At 39.8% G+C, this 20,024-nt stretch overlaps 1 protein-coding gene across 1 annotated transcript; it reads left to right on the forward strand.

Moving 5' to 3' along the window:
• Positions 1 to 888: 888 nt before the first annotated feature.
• On the forward strand, positions 889 to 18,232 carry bmerb1 (bMERB domain containing 1). The gene is made up of 6 exons (XM_047366841.1): positions 889 to 1,195; positions 5,723 to 5,843; positions 11,221 to 11,294; positions 14,731 to 14,845; positions 16,546 to 16,628; positions 16,727 to 18,232. Exons 1-6 carry the CDS (start codon positions 1,108 to 1,110, stop codon positions 16,843 to 16,845), a joined length of 600 nt encoding a protein of 199 aa, XP_047222797.1. The 5' UTR covers positions 889 to 1,107; the 3' UTR covers positions 16,846 to 18,232.
• Positions 18,233 to 20,024: the final 1,792 nt, after the last annotated feature.

Below are 20,024 nucleotides of genomic sequence, written 5' to 3' on the forward strand. Positions count from 1 at the left end.
TCCTCAATTTTGATTGGTAATTGGGTTGGATACATATGGCAACTCGATTAAAGAAGGCTATTATCTGATGCTGAGGACAGATCTGTGGTGTTTGGAGGAAAAACTGGAATCTTGCATGACTTTACACAATAGAGGACACGTCTGAGGTGCTTTAACAATAAGTTTTAGATTTGAAAATACAGTGACATTTTTAAAGCTAAAACCTTTTTCACTTTCGTAGGAACATGACCCTAATGTGATCTAACAGAATTCTTATCCAATATCTTTATTGCCCGATTAAATATAGTCAGCATTTATAAGATTTGATTTAAATCCCTTTAAAATAATCAATTTTTGATCATTTTTTAATAAGAATATCAATTTAAAGTGTCATTTTTTTTTATCCAGAAAGCCTGCTCCAGCTATGAATTAGTGATAATTTAATCTGCTCATCACCATAGAACATCGCATTTATAACAGAAAGTTTTCCTCATTCATCATTTCCACATTTTGAAGGGCCTTGGAAAAAGGATGCTAGAAGGTGAACTGTGAAATAAGAGATGTTCATGTTCACTACATGTTTTTTAACACTATTTTCATTTTTTTTTCAGAAATTGTACTTTTTTTTCAAAAGGGGTTTACTCCTTTTTATGTTGTCTTTCTTTTTTGTATGCAGCAATATTTCAAAAGATCAAACCTTACGTGGATATGAACCCTACCTTCTGCTATGTAATTTTTCTTAATAATCCAAATGTGTTTCACGGTGTGTTTGTGTGTGTGTGTGTGTGTGTGTGTGTGTGTGTGTGTGTGTGTGTGTGTGTGTGTGTGTGTGTGTGTGTGTGTGTGTGTAAAACAGCTGTTGTATTTTTAGAATTATCCTCCCAGAGTTAATTCGTCTCTCCCGGGTCCCTACATCCACGCCCGTACTGCGCATGCTCCCTGCATCCCCTCTTATCTAGCAGGATTTGAAGACTGGGCTGAAGATGCTCTCAGCGTCTCGGGTCGCTGGTCGCTTGTCACCGGGTGAATATTGACTCATCTGGAGGAACGCAGATAGGGAGGAGAAGGTGCAGACTTTACCCGAAGGTTCTCACTCGCTCCTCGGATTTGTATCCCCTCCCCTCGAACATGGAGCTGAAGAAATCTTTCTCGGACACCGAGCGAGCGCTCCGGAGTTACGGCGCCGTGTCGGAAACGGCGTGGACGACGGACAAAGGTGGGCAACATGCATCCGGATGTTGTGACGTTTTAGCCTAGAGCTCCATACAATGCAGACCAGTTTAGCCTGGTTTTGTAGTTTTAATTAGAGCAGCGCCCAGAGCGCCTAGTCAGCGCTGTAATGGTTAATGTGTGACTCACAAAACGGGTTTTCTGTATCGAAAGCCTGATGCTGCTTTAGTGCCATTACGGCCTATTACTTACTTACATGAACACGGCGGGTAATGGATGAATGTGGATGAATCTGAGCCAATGAATACCCCTAAACCTTAGGATCATAATTGCACTGACACACATGCAGCACTAAATCTTACAGCGAGCATCAATGTGTGCAGGATGCACATTTCAGATCACTGTGGATGTATCGGTAGCCAGCTATGGTTAGAGAGAAACACTGGCATCTGTAAGCTGAGGAGGAGTTTGTATGGGTTGATGACTCAGACTGAGCAGACTAATAGGGATTGACAGCAGCTCTCATTCATATGGTATTTAAAATTCAAAAAACGTCATTATGCAGGCTCATAATAGCCTTATTTTAAAAAATACTGTTGCGATCTGCAAAATAATGTAAATTAACTACTTGTTTTTTTGATTATTTTAATTGCCCCGCAAGAAACATTTATTTTTATTTACAATGACCATCAAGTTGCTTTTTTTTTATTTTTTTTTTTTTATAAATTTGGTAATCAGTCATGGAAATTGCACTGGAGATCAAAATGTATTAGTTTTCTACCACTTGAATTTTTTAACTGATCTGTACTGCAAAATACAAAATGACTTCAAAGCTGACTTCAGGCAAGCGAAGTTTGCCTACATCATGTTAGATAATTAAATAATTTTCTTCTGTTCTAAACCTGGACAGAGTGATCAATGACAAATACCCCAGCTGAAGCAGAGATAACAGATGTGGTTTTAGATGGATCCCTAGTTTTGATGGAGATAACTCATCAAGATGTGAGGAAATCTCTAGATAAAGTGTGGGAACAAGACTTACATTACAGCGGTTATTTTCTTGTCTTGACTGAGTTGCTCTTCTTTATCCCCATAATATAAATGCATACCCTTAGAGCACATTGTTGTTTATATTTTGTGCTCAGATTTTCTTCTCTAAGTGGAGGAAGGGGTGGTCCAACCGCAGCAGCAGCATCAGTGCAGGATATGTCCGGGGGTCAACGTCGGGTGACATATGCTGACATTTCTATATTTATTGTGCCCACTGAGGCTGCTGCAGAGTTTCCAGGCATTTTGATAAGGAAAACACCCTTTTAATTAATCTAGGGTGAATAAACCTAAAAAATTCTGGCTACTTTGCACATCAAACAATAGGTGGCAGTTTGCTTTTAACTGTGGGTGGTAAATAGGCAACTTTGATTAATGTCTCGTATTTTTTAGGTATTTGTTGATATGAAAGGAAGCTGTTGGGATATTATTTAGGTGCCATTTTTTCACCTTTATTGGTAAAGTATAGGTTTACTGCAGCCTGCTCTGTCTGATAATAAACACAAGGCGTCTAGTGAGGGAGAGGATGGTGGAAAAAGAAAAAAGGCAAGGAAAACAAATGTTGGCTTGTTTTATGCTGCAGCTCCATGGTGCTAACTTTAGCATCAGTGTTTATCATCTACAGACACATTAGATGATGTCTTAAAATCATAAGCAGACAAACAAAGTGTGTCAGCCTGTGCAGACGTTTGTGTGGTGAGTCAGCTCCATCTACGAGCAGAACCCCACTGAACCAGATTGCGGAGCTCAGCCAGCTGGTTCCCCAGTGCTAAAGTACAAAGCCTGGATCCATCATGATCGTTGACTCAGGAAAAACAGGACAAATGGGTTGTTTGCTCAGCTACATGAAGGCTGTTGTCGCTTATCAATGTATTTTTGGGGGTCACTTCTCAGCCAGGATGGATAAAAGCAACAGTCACATGATCAAGTGGACTCTTTTAAAGGTTTAATACATTAAAATAATGCTGCCATCACATTTCCCTGTGAGGATGGTGTGCTTAGGGTTATGTGAGGTGTTGGTTTTCCCACACATGTAGTCTAAAAAGTTCAGTTTTGGTTCCATCTGACCAGGGCACCTTCTCTACATCAGTAAGTTTGCTTTGTCGTTTACATGGTTTGTGACAAACTGACAACCATAACTTCTTGTGAATTAATTTGAACAATGGCTTTCTTCTTCCACTCTATTGAAAAGCCAGGTTTGTGGAGTACAAAATGAACAGTTGTTGTCAACATTCTCCCACCTTAGCTGTGATCTCTGCAGCTCCTCCAGAGTTACCATGGGCTCATCTCTGATTAATGCTCTCCTTGCCCACCCTGTGAATGAACAGCAATGTCTAGCTTCATAAGATTAATTGTGTTGATTAATATTGTTATATAAACTAACTTTGCTGTAAACGTTTTTCCCTGACCTTTCTTCTGTTTGTTCACTAATGTTCTCTAACCAACCTGTGAGGCCTTCACAGAACAACTGGATTTATACAGAGATTAGATCGCATCAGGTGGAGTCTATTGTCTATTTACTAGTGAGGTGACTCCTGAAGATAATTAGCTGCACTAGGTGTATTTTAGGTGTATCGGAGCAGAAGGGGTGGATGCTAATGCACACTAATATTTTCAAATTATTTCCTGTAAAAAATTCAAACCTTGCAAATTTTTTTCTTCCACTTAAAAAAAAGATTAATTACTTTTTGAAGGTTTTTTTCTATTATATGAAGTCTAGATGAAAAACAGTTACTGTTTGTGGTTTTAACATGATAAACTGCTGCTGCTCAGATGTAACAAGACAGATCAGTGCTGCTTGTGCTGCTTGCTGAGAGTCCATGCTGTTGTTTGTATGCTGGAAAGGTCACAACGGTGCTTCTGGCTGCAGATCCTGGAGCATTTCCAGCAGTCGGTAAATTGATCAGTGGATTAAGTGGTTTGCAAAGATCGTCATCAGAGGCTGCAGTTTGTGGACCAATTGGTAGCTATGTTGTGTGAAATCAATCCTTTCACAGAGGGGTTTCTTCCTCTTCTGCAACAATTACAAGCATGACCTCTGGAAGATTATTCAGGCAGCCTCAAAATAAATGATTAAAACTTTGTTACTTTGACACATGCTGCTCTCTCTGGAAATCTCACTGTCTCAGCTGTGTGAAAACACCCGTCACATGAAAAGGGAACGTCGCTGATGTCATGACAACGTTTCCAAGAACTGAAAGTCAGAAATGAAGGGAAAAGACATTGAGGATTGCAGTCTTGAATCAGAAGCAGCTGTGGTATCACTGGAGCCTTTAATTTGTTATATGGAGTGAGCACTGTCTGTGATTACACTATCACTGCTTCAAAGTAAAGAAAAACAAGCTATATAAGGAGCCTACTTTTGTGTCAATATGTCACTTTACATCAGAGTTGATAAAAATCACATGCGGGGTTCCCCAAGGTTCCATTTTAGGACCCCTCCTATTTAATATCTACATGCTCCCCTTAGCTCAGGTCATAACAAACAACAAGAAAGTTACCATAACTACACAGATGACACACAGCTCAACATTACAATGTCACCAGGTGACTATAAACCTATTCAAGCATTGGCTGGATGCATAAAACAAATCAATGTGAGGATGTGTAATAATTTTCTTCAGTTGAAAAAAACCAAAACTGAAGTAATTAATTTTGGACCAAAGGAGAAGGGATGAAAAATCAGCACACATCTTCAAAGATAGAAACCACAGATCAGGCCTGAAATCTGGGTGTAGTGATGGATTCATACCTTAACCTCCGGAGGCACATAAAGACAATCACTTAGTCGGCGTTCTATCACCTGCCGAACATTTCCAGGATTAAAGGACTAAGTTTAGCCTATTACTGCAACAGTGTTTTCACAGGTCTACCTAAACAGTCAGAGAGCTGCAGCTGATCCAGTTCGCTGCTGCCCGCATCTTTATAAAACTAAAAAACTAGAACATGTCACCCCAGTTTTAAAGTCCCTACATTGGCTCTATATCTCAGAGAATATATGTTAAAATACTTCTGTTAGTTTCTAAATCACTGAATGGCATACCACCAAAGTACATTAAAGATTTGTTATCGTTGTACCAACCTTCCAGACCATTCAGGTCTTCTGGTTCAGGTCTACTCTGCATCCCCAGAATCTGAACCAAACATGGGGAAGCAGCGTTCAGTTCTTATGCTCCAGTAATCTGGAACAAACTTCCAGAAAACTGCAAAAATAATGAATCCCTGAGTTCTTTTAAATCAAGGTTAAAATCAATTTATTTAGAGTTGTTTTGATTGATAAACATCATTAGTTTAAATCTGTAGTCCAACCTTTCTTTTCTTTCATTTATTAGGCCAATGCTAAGTATTTTTTCTATGTGTTTCCTTTTCTTAAGTTTTCATCATATAAAGGACTTTGAATTGTCTTGTTGCTTAAATATGCTGTAGAAATAAACCTGCCTTACTTGTTTAAACTGCTTCTAAGGTTGTCTGTTTCCTTCCCATCGTACTGGTCTCTGTTTCTCCCCCGGCTGTCTCTGATTCTCAGGTCACTCAGATGTGTCCATGGCAGAGAGCACCATGTCTCCGGAGGAGATCGAGGTGGAGATGGCTCGCATCCAGCGCCTGCGGGAGGTCCTGGTGCGCAGGGAGTCAGAGCTGCGCTTCATGTGAGTGTGGCATCTCTGTGTTATTTTCACACTGACGTAAACACAATGTGACAACAGTTAATCAGTAAAGTGGCATAACAGTTCCTGCAACGGTCCTCAGCAGGGGTAATGAGCTTCATCTTGTGAGACTTCGGGAGATGTTAATAAGATTTCAGATGCTACTTACTTCAGACACACAGTGAACTGGGTGTTTGAGAACGTCCATTGATTATTCAGTACGGTGAACATGCCAGCAGCAGATGAATGAGTCACGATGATGAACCTGCTGGATCCTCATCAGCAACAGCTTCAGGGATCATGGATCGGTTTTCCCAGAGGGATACACTGTTTCCTTTGACAGAAACAAGTCTCAGCTGTTTATTACAGCATGCCAATAGACATTTGGTAGTATTATGTACAACTTTTCTCTTGACAAGCTTCTTACAATAGTTTGCTGGAATCAGGGCTTTGTGATGGTCACTCCAAAACATTGATGTTGTTTTCCTGAAGCCAATTTGTAACTAATTTGGTGGTATGATATGGGTCAATGTGTATTTGGAAGTTTGTGTCCAAGCTCTGACTTCCTGACTGATGTCTTGAGATGTTGCTTCCACAATTTCCACATAATGTTTTTCCTCGTAATGCCATCCCTCTATTTTGTGAAGTGCACCAGTCTCCTGCAGCAAAACAACCGCAAATCCCGATGCTGCCACCCCTTTACTACACAGCTGGGATGGTGTTCTCAGACGTATAGCCAAAAATCTTATTTATCATGCTACTTGTCTCAAAGAAAATGAAGGTCTTTCTCCTTGCATACCAGTTTCAGACAGAATCTTCTCAAGGTCTTAAGATATGTAGACTGGTACTGTGCAAATGTTTTAAACCACCATTCATATCCTTGTTTATGCTTTTAATTGTTTAGCTTCTAACGGGGTTTTAAAGGGGTTCTTTAGGTACAAACTCTCCAGATGTTCTTTTCACTTTGGCTTTATTTTTACTCATCATAACTCTGAGGGAAATTCAATCCAAAAAACACAGAAACCCTTCCATCTACACAAAACGTGGAATCTGAAAATGTGGTTAAAAAGTGAGAGGTAAAAAAAGTCCCATAAAAACATCTCCTGATGTCTAAAGGTGACCAAGTCAGGTTAATCAATTGCCAGGAGAAAGTGAGACTAATGAAGAGCGAGAATCTGGATGAGGATACAACGATGGGTACCTCTAGTACAGTAAAAGATACAGGTCCTTCTCAAAATATTAGCATATTGTGATAAAGTTCATTATTTTCCATAATGTCATGATGAAAATTTAACATTCATATATTTTAGATTCATTGCACACTAACTGAAATATTTCAGGTCTTTTATTGTCTTAATACGGATGATTTTGGCATACAGCTCATGAAAACCCAAAATTCCTATCTCACAAAATTAGCATATCATTAAAAGGGTCTCTAAACGAGCTATGAACCTAATCATCTGAATCAACGAGTTAACTCTAAACACCTGCAAAAGATTCCTGAGGTCTTTAAAACTCCCAGCCTGGTTCATCACTCAAAACCCCAATCATGGGTAAGACTGCCGACCTGACTGCTGTCCAGAAGGCCACTATTGACACCCTCAAACAAGAGGGTAAGACACAGAAAGAAATTTCTGAACGAATAGGCTGTTCCCAGAGTGCTGTATCAAGGCACCTCAGTGGGAAGTCTGTGGGAAGGAAAAAGTGTGGCAGAAAACGCTGCACAACGAGAAGAGGTGACCGGACCCTGAGGAAGATTGTGGAGAAGGGCCGATTCCAGACCTTGGGGGACCTGTGGAAGCAGTGGACTGAGTCTGGAGTAGAAACATCAAGAGCCACCGTGCACAGGCGTGTGCAGGAAATGGGCTACAGGTGCCGCATTCCCCAGGTCAAGCCACTTTTGAACCAGAAACAGCGGCAGAAGCGCCTGACCTGGGCTACAGAGAAGCAGCAATGGACTGTTGCTCAGTGGTCCAAAGTACTTTTTTCGGATGAAAGCAAATTCTGCATGTCATTCGGAAATCAAGGTGCCAGAGTCTGGAGGAAGACTGGGGAGAAGGAAATGCCAAAATGCCAGAAGTCCAGTGTCAAGTACCCACAGTCAGTGATGGTCTGGGGTGCCGTGTCAGCTGCTGGTGTTGGTCCACTGTGTTTTATCAAGGGCAGGGTCAATGCAGCTAGCTATCAGGAGATTTTGGAGCACTTCATGCTTCCATCTGCTGAAAAGCTTTATGGAGATGAAGATTTCATTTTTCAGCCCGACCTGGTACCTGCTCACAGTGCCAAAACCACTGGTAAATGGTTTACTGACCATGGTATCACTGTGCTCAATTGGCCTGCCAACTCTCCTGACCTGAACCCCATAGAGAATCTGTGGGATATTGTGAAGAGAACGTTGAGAGACTCAAGACCCAACACTCTGGATGAGCTAAAGGCCGCTATCGAAGCATCCTGGGCCTCCATAAGACCTCAGCAGTGCCACGGGCTGATTGCCTCCATGCCACGCCGCATTGAAGCAGTCATTTCTGCTAAAGGATTCCCGACCAAGTATTGAGTGCATAACTGTACATGATTATTTGAAGGTTGACGTTTTTTGTATTAAAAACACTTTTCTTTTATTGGTCGGATGAAATATGCTAATTTTGTGAGATAGGAATTTTGGGTTTTCATGAGCTGTATGCCAAAATCATCCGTATTAAGACAATAAAAGACCTGAAATATTTCAGTTAGTGTGCAATGAATCTAAAATATATGAATGTTAAATTTTCATCATGACATTATGGAAAATAATGAACTTTATCACAATATGCTAATATTTTGAGAAGGACCTGTAGATGGTCAGCAAGCAGGGTTTTTTTGTTTTAGATTTTATGGTTTTAGAGCTATGAGTGTTTCTGCTTCTTTGTGCAAAAAAGCTTCAACCTTCTTTTTCCAAAACATATTCATTACTACTGTGTGTGTTTGATTTTGCCATGCCAACTTACAGGGCAAAACAGAACTCTCACCCCAAATCCACTCTGCTTTGGTGGGATGGTAATGAGAGGGTTAAAGGGGATTAAAATGAGGCTACATTTATTTTAAAATGGAGGTAAATGTGTGGAAATCTTAAGACAGGCAGAGTTAAATGTGATAGACCTACACAGTATAGTAATAGCTTACCTGCAGCCAACATCACATTTATTTGTGTTAAACTGTAAAGATCAAACCAAAAGCATGATGAATGATTCTTCCAGATACTAATTTGAACGGGCTGTTGAACAACTGCACAATACTTTTGAATTTAAAGTGGCATGCACTGTAACTTGTTAAAGCTGCTGAGTTATTTACTCATTATGATTTTCAAACTGCAAAACAAAGAAAATTACTTTTTTTCGCTACTTCACTCTCCCCACCCCCACAAATGATCACTAAAATGTCCTTGGTTGATGTTTATTTAGTCGACTTTAAGAACACTCCAGACATTTTTTCACTAACTGGCATCATAATGCGTACCACAGAGTGTTAAACTACTTTTAGGACATGACGTGGTGTACTTATGTCTCTCACTGGTTAGTACTGTTGCCTTGTAGGCTCTGGGTTCTGTGTGGAGCTTGCATGTTCTCCCCAGGCATGAATGGTGTTCTCCAGGTGCTGTGGTGTCCTCTACAGTCCCAAAACAGACAAATTATGCCCAGGTTTGGGCATAAGATACCCCACCAACACCCAGTAACCTCCCCACACCACTAGCACTGAACTGCTGCTTATTTCCTGTGTTAAAACAGTCTAGTTATTTCTCTCCTCTGTCATTTGTTTCTTTTTGGTACTCAGTACAATGCCTAACATCTGCAGTGTGATAGTTAAAGGGTCTGATGATGGTGATACTGCTGAAGAGCTTTGTTGACTATGTTTGTTCCTCAAAGGCTTCATTAGCCGTGCTGGCTGCTTATGTCTCAGTTTGCAGAGACATGCCTTTACATAAAAACGTTGAAAAACACTCACAATGTGGGCATCAGAGTACAGAAGCAGCTGCAATCCACAGATAGCATTTGAAGGGATAAACACAAGGCAACGCAAGTAAGGAAAAACAGGGAAAGAAAGAAGGGAGGGAGGTGTTAATCAGAGTGACAGTGAGAAGACGAAGAGGAGGAGGAGGAGGGAGGGTGTGGATGAGTCATAGGTCTGAACTCTCATAGCGTGAAGTAAATTTGTGGAGGATGTCGGAGAGGGGAGGGATTTAGGCGGGAATGCAGCCCCCGGTGAGCTTCTCGAAGGGATGATATTTTTTGTTTATTTTGTTGTTGCATTGTTCTACATCATATTTATGATTCATGACAGATGACTGAGGCTGAGGCAAGCTTGGTTACATTTGACAGATTGTTTAAATATCAGAGTGAAAAATATCACTCTCTGTCAATGAATTTATGTTTTCATAGTGAAATTAATTTGTGAAACACTGTTAGGATAAACAGTTGAAGTGTAATTTATTGATTTTCTGCTTTTTTGTTGAAACTATAAACATACAGTTACATCTCAAAAAATTAGAATATCGTGAAAAAGTTCATTTCTTTTTGTCACTCATTTCAGAAAGTGAGACTCATTTATTAGATAGATTAACTCAAAACATCTGCAAAGGTTTCCTGAGCCTCTAAATGGTCTCTCAGTCTGGGTCAGCAGCCTACACAATCATGGTGGAGACTGCTGACTGGACAGATGTCCAGAAGACAGTCACAGACACCCTCCACAAGGAGAGTAGGCCACATGGTGCATTGCTAAAAAAGCTGGTTCTTCACAGAGTGCTGTATGCAAACATATTCATAGAAAATTAGCTTTTTATTATCTGTAAGCCATATTCATCAAAATCTCAAGAAATAAAAGCTTGAAATATGAATCTAATAATGAATAATGAATCTATATAATATATGAGCTTCAGTTTCTGAAAAAAGTGATGAAAATATTAAATTTTTTCACATTATTCTAATCTTTTAAGATGTACCTGTATTTTCTTTTATTCCCTAATATCTTGTCTGCTAAAGTGTCTCCTCTTTTCCAGGATCCCCTAAAAAAAAAAACAAGTCTGCCAGGGTGCGACGCTGATGGTGTAGGGGTTAAAGCGCGCGACCATGTACAGAGGCTGCAGTCCTCAAAGCGGCCGTCCCGGGTTTCAGTCCCAGACCCGGCGACTTTTGCCGAATGTCCCCCCCTCTCTCTACCCCTCTTTCCTGTCTGCCTACTGTAAAAAAAATTAAAAAGGCCACTAGTGCTGAAAAAATACCAAAAGAAATAACAAGTCTGTCTGGCAGCAGTTCAGTCTGGTTTCTAAAATATGTCGAGTTAATAATATCAGACGTCTTTTAATCTGACGGAAGCCGTTGGGTCATTCTGTCTGTTTTTTAAATCTCAGGATGGACGACATTCAGCTCTGCAAAGACATCATGAGCCTGAAGCAGGAGCTGAGACAAATTGTTTCAGTACCAGGTACAGTTTATACACACTTACACATATTTTGCTGTGCACATCTACAAAGACGGCAGCATTTTAGATAAAGTAAGGACTGATCACCTGCATGCAAAACTATCAATTGCAGGTCTCTTGACTGCTTCTCAGATTGATGCTCTTCACAGAACATCTATTTAACTTACACACAGATGGGCTCTGTTCTTTGTAGTAGTTCTGAATATCTTTACCTTCAGAATTATTCAGTTAATTAAGGCACAAAATCCCAATCAAATATTTTGTAGTAATGTGACATACTGTGGGCTGCACGGTGGCTCAGTTGGTAAAATTGTTGCCGTGCAGCAGGAGGTCCTTGGTTGAACTCCTTGCCAGGGGTCTTCCTGCATGGAGTTTGCATGTTCTTCCTGTACATGTGTGGGTTTTTTCCAGGTACTCTGACTTCCTCCCACAGTCCAAAAACATGACTGTTAGGTTAATTGGTCTCTCTAAATTGCCCTTAGGTGTGAATGGGTGTGTGCTTGGTTGTTTTGTGTGTCTCTGTGTTGCCCTGCCATGGACTGGCAACCTGTCCAAGGTGAACCTCTCGCCCATAGACTGCTGGAGATAGGCACCAGCTCCCCCGTGACCCTGTACGGAAAAAGCAGGTGTAGAAGATGGATGGATGGGTATGAGTCCAATCTGCTTTCTCTGAACTGCCATGTTCTTCAGTTGCTGTTATTTCAGTTCATTCATGTTGATTAATCCTTCATTCTTGTGTTTAGATTACTTTCTTGGATTCCTGTTAGATGTTTTATTTCCTTGTAGATCTGTACTTCCCTGTTTATGCTCTTTAAGTTAGTTCCATTGCTTACTTAAATGTTTTTGTTATTCCCCTGGATTCTCAGATTATTTGTGTCAGTTAGCCTCCCTCCTTCAGTTGCCTGCATTTTACCTTCCACCAGCTGTTCCCAATTCCCCTCTGATTAGCTCCCCTTGCTCACTGGTCCATTCTCCACCCTGCCTCAGCATTTAAACTCCCTGGTTTCGTTATTCTCCACTGGTTCGCCCTATTAAACTACCTGGCTCCATGTCTGTTTACCTGCCTGTGTTCCATGTCCTGGTCTCACTGTTTTCTGTAAGTTTTCTTTATTTATTAAATATCTTATTTCTCTAATACCCTCTGGATCCGGGTCCTTTACCTACCATAACATGCTTTTGCAACGGACTCTGAAGACAGATCTTTATACAGAAAATAATAAAAAAATTAACTTTATCTTTGAAAGATTCACTCTTTTCTTCAGATGATTTTTTTCAACCAAATAATCTTAATTTCTTAATTTAAATTCTTAATTTCTCTGAAATATTTCTTTACTTAGAGCATCCGATTTCTATTTTACAGAAAGAAATAATCAAGGGACACACATCCATACATCAAAAGCAGCCAGACAGTTCCCAGCCAAAATTCACCTAATTTAATGATAATGAAAGTTGAAAACTCTTATATAGGCCTAACTCCAGACTGATGTGGCACCATGAGCGCGGTGGAGCGTTTCTCTGACGTCAGCAGCATGTCTCATGGTAACACACAAGATACATGATGAAATAAAACTTGGCAACAGCAGGAGCGCACGGCTCCTGGTAGAGAATCTACATCATGTGTCATTATATGTCAGAGTCTGTGTGTGTGTGTGTGTGTGTGTGTGTGTGTGTGTGTGTGTGTGTGTGTGTGTGTGTGTGTGTGTGTGGAGGGGGGAGGGGAGGCTGGTTTCACGTTCAAGGACACATACGACAACACGCGTCAAACACAGGTTGGATTTTATTTTAAAGCCGGAAGGAGAAAATAACTCAATCGGCTGACAGTGAATAGACATCTGCTGCAAACATGCAGTCATTATGGGATGTTTGTGTTTACCAGTAGCCTAACCATGAGTACTAACTGGTTATAGCAATATAAAGACATCTTTGCATTTGTTACATATTTTGATTAGTGAACATCACATAAATTATAGTTGCATGGTTGCTCTCGCAGGTTAACCTGTTGTAGAAATATCCTGCTGAAAATATGCCTAATTGCTTAGCGCTTTGATGCTCTATCGATGACTTGTCTGAGTAAAAATGTTTTCTTTGGTAGGTTTCCTGCATGTTCCAGCTCATTCAAATCAACATAGAGCTCAACATTCCCCCTATTTCTTTTTATTTTTGACCCGTTTCCCGGTGGGTCTGCTCATGTTCTGATGACCGTCCACCCAGTCGCTCAGACAGATGGACTGACATAACGCATTGCTCTCTGCTGCAGGATTCGATCAGAGCTGCCTCAAGTACACCAACCAGAGCAGCTTTATTTCTGGCACATTTGCTTTGACTCTGTTCCCCCTGAAAAGATTTCTGTGGCCTTCTCTGAACATTTGTACTTCTACTGAAGGCCGGGAGCTTAGAGTTTCAGCAGCAAAGTAAAGAGCAGGGTGCCTTTGTAAATCTGGTAAAGATTCGAAACAAGACATGTGATAAATTAAGATAACTTCACACTGCAAATAAGACATTCGAAGACATTTTAAGAATTAGGATTTAGCAAAAATCCTCACTTATTGACATTCCTGCTGATTTCTATAAAAATAGCTGAGACTAAATAAATTTATAAAAAATTAGTACACGTTTGTACATTTATTTTATATAATTAATTACATTTACTTATTGTAATAGTTGAATCTTTAATAGTTTGTTTTTCATCCGGGTTTTTTGGTGGTCACACTTTAAAAATATTTAGGTCTTCCCCAAATAAATTTGAATTTATGGTCGGAGCTAAAATTGCTCATCTAAATATTCTTTAAATTGTCAGAACTGTTGCCGTTGGGTCAACCTGTCACGTTTGTAGACTGATGAGCCACATGTCCTGCTCTCTGTCACATAAAAAGTGCTCCTCCCTGCCTGGCGTTCGCATGATCTTCTGGGGCCTCGTGTTTGCAGTATTTCAGTGGCAGATGATGAGGTACGCTGGGTGGGGTTGGGTTGACATCCAGGACAGTGAGAGCTTCCTCCACCCTGCGTTGTGCACCTTTCAGGTTGTTCTGATCTCATGGGGATGCTTTCTGCAGCTGCACTGCCCCACTTTCACTAACAGATAGGAGAAAGAGCTGAGGTGTGCAGTCAGTTTTCAGATGACTCTTTTTATTTCTTTTTTATTGCCCTGAGACAGCATGCCTATTCAGCTGCCAGTGTGCATATGTGCATGCTTATATGATAAATAGGTAGTGCCATTTTTTGCTGCATTGGTGCATGAAGGTCAGAGAAGGCCAGTGGCAAATGGATGTTACAAAAGCACGTTCCCTCTAAATACAAAGTGAGCTATTTGCCTAATGAAGTAATGGCCTTATTTGTTTTAAATAATCAATAAGAGAGTTAAGGATCTGTTTGTGATGTTGGTATTTAGGTGACGATATCTCTGCACTGTTATTTATACAAATGTCTTATTTGCCAAAAGAGAAAGAAAAGAACAAGAAGCACAAGCAGCGGGAGGAGGAGCTGATCCTGAAGATCCATAAACTGGTGCAGAAAAGGGATTTCCTGGTGGACGATGCTGAGGTGGAAAGGCTAAGGTACAACGTTCATGATAAGCAGAGTTAATATCCGGGGTTTTGTCTCTTAGAGACGACTGGTGGTGCAACCGAGGTTAAGCACTTAATACAGACGGGGAAAACACACAGGATGGTGGAGAAACCGGGGGGATGAGATGGACAAGTCTGAATATTGCATGCAGATGAGATGCTGCGCATGCAAGATGCACAGAAAGGAAATTTCTCACAAAAATGAAATAACACATTTGTTGTTAATCTTTGATTCTCGGTTATACAACTGATTGATTCATTTATTTATTTGTTTTAAATTCAACAGCTCGGAAGAATTTACAGCCCTGTTTCCAATCAAGCTCGGAAAAAAATCCAAAGATTTTTATCCATTCATTCATTTAGGTAGACAAAAATAAGCAACAATTTAAAAACTATTTTAAAATTTATTTTAAATATGGTAATGTGACCAGAGATGCGTTAATGGATTTAATACGTTTTTACACCAAAGACCAAGAATTATATATAGGATGCCTTTATAAAACAAACAAAAATAGTAGTCAGTATTTTTAAAGTGAGCATCGGCCCAAGTCTAAATGTCGCTGCCTGACTCTAACCGGTTCTGGCTTCCTGTTCGCTACAGAAAACATCTTCCTAATTTATTTATTGCATATGACGCCCTACATGGGCTGGCCCTGTTTATCTGAAGGACCTTCTATCCAACCATACCCCAGCATGAGGCCTCAGCTTACTTACCAGTTTGCTTTGCATGTCCCGCAAACCAAACACAAGAACAGTGACTTTGCAGTGGCAGGACTCACTTTCTGGAACAACTTAATGTGGATAAATAACGCCCAAAAATCTTCAAGAACCTCATGAAAACTCATCTTTGCTCTTTGATTTTCTGGACTAGTGAAGTTTTGACACCCTGATGTAATCTTCTTGTGTTTAATCTCTTTTTAACAATCTGGAATACTTATTTCACCTGTGTTACATAAAGCATCCAGAGCAATTAGGCCAGATAACATTTCTGAGCAGATTTTACTTTAATTTTAATTAGTTTAATTTGTACAGTTGACATTTAAATAGTGTGTCAGAGGGTGGAGTTCAGCAAAACTCAGAAAAACGTATATAAGCTGAAAAAGATAAACACCATCAACAGCTGGTTTAAAACTTGGTCTTGCTACATAAAACATTTTAATGATAAAAGAAAGAAAGGAAAATAAAACTGCAGGATTATGGAGCAGCGATGAACAGACTGTGCCACAGGCAGCTGATTTACATTTTATTATCAAGAGATAAGAGTGACAAGGTTTTTAAAAGATGAAAACTTCATTATTGTGTCAGCATCCAAAATAAAAAGGGATATAACCTAAAAATGTCAGCTTTTAATCTGTGTGGACGGCTTTCAGTTAAATGTAGGACTTCCCAATCCACTCGTTTTATTTTACACAGGAGAGGCTTGCTGTAACAGAGGTGGGTAGCAACAAGATACATTAACTTTTGACTTAAAGAATATTGTTTTGAAGTAACACTGGTTGGACTTGACCCACCTTTTGAAGAAACCATCAGAACTAAATGAGTTTGGATTATTGATGATTTGCTCTCTGATGTCCAGACTTTAATAAATCATGCAGCATTCAAGCTTGGACTGGACCACTGAAGGTGGTCTGGTCAGATAAATGCTGACGTTTATTGAGCTGCATCTGAGATGTGATTGTATCGCTCGTCAGGGAGAAGGAGGAGGACAAGGAGATGGCGGAGTTCCTCAGGCTGAAGCTCAGGCCTCTGGAGCAGAAACTCAGAGCCACACCGAGTGAGTTGGAACCTAAAGCTTCACTCTCAGCGAGACGGAAATTTACTGCACACTCCCTTATTACTTCTATCTCCTTTCTATTTTCTTTTATAATGCAGATCCACTAAAACCCAGGCGACAGATCCCAGAGCCCCCTCCCAACAAACCATTCATCACCAAGTCAGGAGCGGCCATCATTAAGGACTGCTGCGGAGCCACCCAGTGTGCTGTAATGTAACCGACCAATGTAGCGACCGTTGCAACCCCCATGTCACATGACCCAGTCACTTCCTGTTTACTCAGTGAACCACAGATAGCAGCTCTGCCCTTGAGTCTGCTCAGAAATCAGATCTATTTCCCAACTGTAAGGGTGTGGGGAACCGATCCCTGATCACCATTCAAGGGGGAGTGTTTTACAGTGAGGGACATCTACCAGGACTGTACATGAACTAATCAAAGCTGTAAATAAAGTCTGGTAACTGTATGGTTGATGTATTTATGCAGAGACAGATCGGGTCATTCCTGTATGTTGCATTCCTTTAAGACGAGGATGTGTCCGATTGGACAAATAAGGCCTAAAAGCACAATATCTATCGCATCAATATTTAATGAGGCTCTGTGACATGAAAACAAAGCCGCTCATTATGTTATTTATGAGAACAGTTTTCATTCATCCAGTTAAGTTCTGCTTATTATTCATCCCAGCTGATGAAACTAAATTGTTCTATAGAGTAAATGTTATTCATTATTGGTTAATATAGTCCATTGTTTAAAGTTCGGTTTGCAGTGGATACTTTTGTACATTAATGTTTACAAGCAAACAATCTCTGCAGCAACCAATGAAAAAGCTTATACCTTACATGCTCAAACACCCGCAATTATATCTCAACTCATGATGGTTGAAAATGCATACTTCAGACTTCATGTTATTTAAAAAATGATTGTGATGAGTTTCCAAAGCCACAAAGATGTCCTCTATGAATGCGGAGAGCAGACAGGCGTAATCATTAATTACAATAACTTTATCTTTAGATGATTAGTTATTTATCTAATTTCCTTGAGGTTATAGAGCTAATTTTCTCAAGATGATGGTGCTTGTTTTGTCTCAACATCTTTGTTACCCCTTATCATAATGTTGTGTATCTACTTCAGTAGCAAAGATACAATCCTCTTCTGTTCTTGCTCTTCTTTGTCACACTTGAAAAGTTTCAGATCAAACCTGAGTAAAGAGAAAAGCAGTTTTCATACAATCATTTCTTGATTAAGAGGAAATAAAAGCTACCCAAACCCACCGTTCTCTATGTGGAAAAGAAAATGCTCAGTTCATGGTTCCCTTGGCAGTAACAACTGCCATTGTGCATTTACAAACACTGGGAAAAAGTCTCTAACATCGCTGTGGAGGAATTTTGGTCCACTCTTCCTTGCAGAATTGCTTTGATTCAGCCTCATTGGTTTAACCCTGTACATCTTAACTCCATCTGCGTTGGTTTTAATTCCAGGGTTTTGGGTCATAGTCCTGCTGTATAACTTGATGAACTGATTTTCTCTTTAAGGATCTTCAGGTAGAGAGTGGAATTTATTGTTTCAATTAATTACAGCAGATCAAATTTCTGATGTAGCAAAGCCTCAGACCTTCATACTACCACCACCATGTTTGAGTGTAAGATGTTACGCTGTTAGTTTTAGGCCAGATGAAACAGTACTCACACCTTCTACAACTTCAATCCGCTGAATATTTTCTCAATAGTCTTAGCTTTCATCAAGTTGTCAATGTGCCATTGGAGGGATTTTGGTAGGTCAATCACTCCTGTGAAGGTTCTCCACTGTTTCGTGATTTCTCCATTTGTGAATAATGGCTCTTACTTTGATTCACTGGAGTCACAAAGCTTTAGAAATAGTTTTATCATCCTTTCCAGACTGATAGATGTCAATGACCTTTTTTCTCATCTGCTTTCAGGCTCCTTTATGACAGGATCAATTAAGTGATCTCTTGATCCTACAAGTCCGGCAATAATCAGTCTGCAGTTTTTTTGGAAACTCAGTTTTCCAAATAAGTGGTCAATCTAACCTTAAGTATGGAAGAACTTTTAATAATACAGGACTGTGACTTCAGAAGTATTCTGTCCTAATGCGGTGAATTCTGCACCCTGCATACCAGTAGACACAAACACTATATTGAATCAAATGTTACATAAACTTCATTCTGCATCCTGCACTTCATTTCTTCATCTTGATTTTAATCATTTTATTATCTGAGCATAACGGATGTTTTGTCAGGAAAGCTTGAATTGAGTCTCGATACCAGAGCTTGGTTGAGTTTAATTGTCTTACAATAATGAAGTTATTTCATTGTTTGGAGATAATGTTGCTCGCCGTGTCACGGAAACAATTTAATGATGTCAATGTCTTGAGATAATAAGCCAGTATTGTTGGTTAATTAAACCCGTCAGGAGAGTCATGCTGACCATCATTAAACAACTCGTCACTGTTAAATTAGTGCTGATCAAAAAGGTACATTTTCTACTCTTATAAACATATCAGAATTAATTACATCTCTTCTCAGTTTCCATGTTTATAACTACAAACTGCTGATCACTGGTTTCCAGGTGATGCACAGCTCTGATTTCCAGAAAACCTCCTAGTTTGGTGTCCGATTGATGATGTAAATCCACTGAAATAAAACCTCGTATGACGAGGCAAGGTCCTCCTGCCCTCTGGGCTGTTATTTGATGCAAACACAGAGGGAAACTAATTGGGAAGAGAATGCTAACTGGCATCAAGTCTGATGTCATTTTTGTTGTTCTTAAGGGTAACTCAAATCCACAGTTTGATGCTTGTAAATGTCTCCAATGTATCAATTTGTCATCATGCTTACTCATCCTGCAGAGTCACCTATAAAGACCATCAACAACCTGGAGATAACAGACAGTAAAACCTCATCTGTGGTGATCATGAATACTCAAAACAAGCTGCATCCTTTAAATCTAATCTTGCATTTGTATGATAAACACCAGGAAAGGAATGACGCTCTTGTAAATTCCTCCAATAGACTGTGTATGCTTGAGTGTATTTAGGACTTTAGTGACTCATGTCGAGCAAACTGTTGAACTCTTATCACTTCTTCTGATAACCTGGTGTTCTGTAAGTGTCGTGAATTTATGAAAGTCCTGCTGATGAAAATCAAATATGCAGAAAATAAGGTGAAACCACTTGTAAATATATGTTTAAATAAAGAGCATCTTTCAAGAACACACTGTCATATTTCTACACAAAATGTGCTGTTTCTTCAGTAACTCTGTTCAAAGAATGAAACGGATTCATTAATGGGACACATTTGAGGTACTTTCTTCTGTTAATGTCACCAACATTAACAGAAGAAAGTACCTCAAATGTGTTCATGGTTCACAGCTGATAAAA

The sequence above is a fragment of the Girardinichthys multiradiatus genome, chromosome 5, assembly GCF_021462225.1.
Source record: "Girardinichthys multiradiatus isolate DD_20200921_A chromosome 5, DD_fGirMul_XY1, whole genome shotgun sequence".
Classification (NCBI taxonomy): Eukaryota; Metazoa; Chordata; class Actinopteri; order Cyprinodontiformes; family Goodeidae; genus Girardinichthys; species Girardinichthys multiradiatus.